The sequence below is a fragment of the Phodopus roborovskii genome, unplaced genomic scaffold, assembly GCF_943737965.1.
Source record: "Phodopus roborovskii unplaced genomic scaffold, PHOROB, whole genome shotgun sequence".
Taxonomy (NCBI): Eukaryota; Metazoa; Chordata; class Mammalia; order Rodentia; family Cricetidae; genus Phodopus; species Phodopus roborovskii.
The window spans coordinates 18,639,154-18,642,511 of record NW_026125052.1 but is presented as its reverse complement, the minus strand read 5'-3'; the positions used below and the strand labels follow the sequence as shown (position 1 = coordinate 18,642,511).

General features: G+C 52.4%; 1 protein-coding gene across 1 annotated transcript; it reads right to left on the bottom strand.

Moving 5' to 3' along the window:
• Window positions 1–2,094: 2,094 nt before the first annotated feature.
• LOC127221492 (reprimo-like protein) lies at window positions 2,095–3,091 on the bottom strand. Its single transcript, XM_051183454.1, has one exon. It carries the CDS (start codon window positions 2,864–2,866, stop codon window positions 2,513–2,515), a length of 354 nt encoding a protein of 117 aa, XP_051039411.1. The 5' UTR covers window positions 2,867–3,091; the 3' UTR covers window positions 2,095–2,512.
• Between the last annotated feature and the right edge of the window lie 267 nt (window positions 3,092–3,358).

Below are 3,358 nucleotides of genomic sequence, written 5' to 3'. Positions count from 1 at the left end.
CCCCCTCCCTTCCTGGGCTGTAGGAATGAGATGGTTACACATGTGACTGCTCCTCCCTTTCCCAAAACCTGCCTGTTGTTGTTTTGTTTTTGTTTGTTTGTTTGTTTTGTTTTTTCCTTGAGCCTGGACTTTGCCTGTACCTGCATGCGAACAAGCTCCCATGCACATTTGCCTATGAATGAATGCATGCTTGAACACTGTGGAGTGGGCAGCCAAACACCCATGGTAAGCCTGGAGTGTTGTTGCATGCATGCATGCATCTGGCACACAGGAGACTGAGGCAGGAGGATCTTGAGTTTAAGACCAACCTGGGCTACATAGGAACCTTAGAATTTTTATCTCAAAAACCAACAAAACACTAGTGATATTTCTCAGACAGGTCTTTGTTTACAACGAGACAGACCATGCAAGGCTTCTCCACTAAGACTTTTCTTCGTTGGAATTTTAGAATCTTAACTGTTGAACAACCACCTCTTGTCACTTCAGTAGCAGGCCATTTTGCTGCAGGGAGTTCCCAGTGTTCATTAGAGCCTGGCCAGGCAGACATCTGAAGTCCTTATCTTTCCTCAACACCCCCCCCCATTTCCCTTTTTTGGGGGAGTTAAAGAACCTCTTTGTAGCGAGTTCCAGGACAGGCTCCAGAGCAATACAGAGAAACCCTGTCTCAAAAAAAAAAAAAAAAAAAAAAAAAAAAAAGAAAGAAAGAAAGAAAGAAACCTCTTTGCAGTCATTTGAGATCTGAGTGACATTCTCCTAGCCACTAGGTGGCCCAGACTCCAGGCACCTGTGCTCATTCCAAGAGTCCAGAATCATAGTGTCCCAGCTGCCCCCATCTTCCAAGCCCCATCCCCGCCCAATCAGACAGGCTACAGCAGACAATGCTAATTATCAACATCCCAATATTCATTCCATGCTCGGGGGTTGTCTCATAGATATTTAACAAGGGCTGTGTGATACCTGGACTCACTGGCCTGTGCATCCGGTGGATGAGTCCCCAGATATGTTACTGAAATGTCAGGATGGTGAAAGGAACATATCTCCATATCTATGACTGCACAGAACTGTGTGGGAGCCAGGAAGAGTCCACACCCTTCAGACTCAATCACTTCTTTTCTTTTTATTATTAAGAAACTCCCCACCTCCTACTCCTCGCCCCAACTGTTGCCAAAGAGAGAAGGTCTCTCCTGCTTCCCATTCTAAAGCCAGGAAAGGCTTCAGCCATCTTTTCTCCCATTTGCCTTTATTTCCACCCACTTGGAGAGGAAAGGGAGGGATCTGAGCCCTTTTCCCTGGAAACCTCCCCAAGCACTATATGCCTGAACTGGCTAAGAGGGTACATGTAGGTCAAAAGCTTTCTCCCTGAGGTGGCCTGAGCCCAGTTGTCCCTCACAGCAAATGCCCCCCTTCTTTTCCTTCTGGCCTATAAGCACCAAATCCCCTGCAGAACTGGGTTTCAGGTCTGCAGAGAGTAGAGGGTGCATTTCTTAATGGGAGGGTCGAGTGCCGGAAGAAACGGCATCCACAGTTCATTTAAGAGGCTTGAGTCCATCCATCTACCACGTAAAAGGGTGGGGCAAAAAAGCCCTTTAATGGGGCATGTGGGCTCAGCATGGAATTTTTATTAGATCCAGCCCAAATTAATTTATCTGATATATTTATTTTATTCATAGTCCTCCCCCTTTTGGATTCTGTTCACTTCTTTTTCTATTTCCACTTTATGAAGAAGACTAAAATTTCCAGCGATTTAATTAATCTTACCAACTGTCTGGCTGCCCCAAAGGACCTGCCTCCTCTATTCTGGTGGGAAAGGGAAAAAAGCCAAACCAACAAAAAAAAAAAAAAAAAAAAAAAAAAAACACAAAAAACAAAAAAAACAAAAACAATTCCTTTTTCTCTCGCCTTGGTCTGAGAACCCAAGGAGCTCCGGAGTTGTCTGCTGCACAGACAACCAAACTGGAGCCAGAATTAGGACATGTTCCCCTCCTTCGCCTCCCCCCCCCGCACAAACACACACACACACACACACACACACACACACACACACACACACACACACAGAGGGAACAATTAGAATGAATAAGGAAACCCGACGGCTATGGTTTTATTACAAAATTTATTTTCAGATGCAATGCGAGATCAGCTGCAAAATCTCAGAGACTCTTCCCGTGCCCTCCTTGGAACCGGCCCCCACCAACATGCCCGAAATCCCCACTCGAGTGACCTCAACCCCGCATTGCATCTCCCTCTCCCCTCCCTTCCACCCTAACCCGAACTTCTCTTTGTAAAAAACCTGTGACAAACCCTGCGCCCCTGGCCCTCCCTGGAGCGCACATAGGAAGAGAGCCCCGGGGTGACAGTCTCTTCACGCACTGCTGCCGCTGCCGAATTCTGAGATGTCCAGGTCGGAGCCTTGCCAGCCACGTCGCTGACCGCAGGCGGTGGCTAAAGCCTTGAGAAAGAGGCTCGGCGGTCCCTTCCTCGGTGCCACGACGCTGGCGAGGGCGGCTGGAGCTCAGTATAGTCCCAGGATGGCGGCGCCCACGTCCTTGGAGGGCCTGCGCTCCTGCATCAGAAAGTTGATCATGCTCTCGGACTTGATGAGCAGGTTGCAGCCCAGGAAGAAAACACCGAAGACCACGGTGAGCGACAGCACACAGAGTACGGCGATCTGCGCCACGCGCGACACCCACAGGCTGCGTTCGTCGGGTGCCAGCCCCGCGGGGACCCCATCGCTGGCGGTCAACGGTGCGCCCCCGGGGCAGCAGTCTAGCCACGTGCCCAGCCCGTGGCTGCGGTTCCCCAGGGCGGCCCTGGCGTCACCACCTGCCTCTTCCAAGCCGCTGTGATTCAGGAAGCTCGCGTTCATCGCGGCGAGGCACCCGGAGTCCGGGCGCTTGGTCCAGGACGCGCCGGGTGCTTGCAGTGTCCGCGCTGTCGGGGACACCGTGTGTGTGTGGGGGAGGTCCTCGATCACCGGTAAGAAGGGAGGAGAGGAGGGCGGGAAGCAGCCCACGCGCTGGCACTCTCAGACCGCCTACCTTCCTGGCGGGAAACGGGCGGCCGGGGGCAGAGAGCAACAGGCAGCTCACAAGCTGGAGCGAGCCAACAGTGTGTGGCAGTCACCCACGGAGATCCACGCCAGCCGTGCTGCCCCGCCCCTGGCAACCGCTGAGCTCCGCCCCGCCCTACCCCTCCCTGCCCCAGCCCACTTGCGGTGCCCAAACTGCAGGACATGACTCCCTCCCAGCATTTAGCCTGAGCAAAGCTGGCTGGCAAGGGTCAGAATGTTCAGGCAGCTCCCACCCTCAGGCCAAGTAACCTTGACTCACTCACTCTGGGCAGCTGCTTAGTAAGCCTC

Coding starts and splice junctions, on each gene's coding strand:
- LOC127221492 (XM_051183454.1), bottom strand. CDS start 2,866: ATGAACGCGAGCTTCCTGAATCACAGCGGCTTGGAAGAGGCAGGTGGT.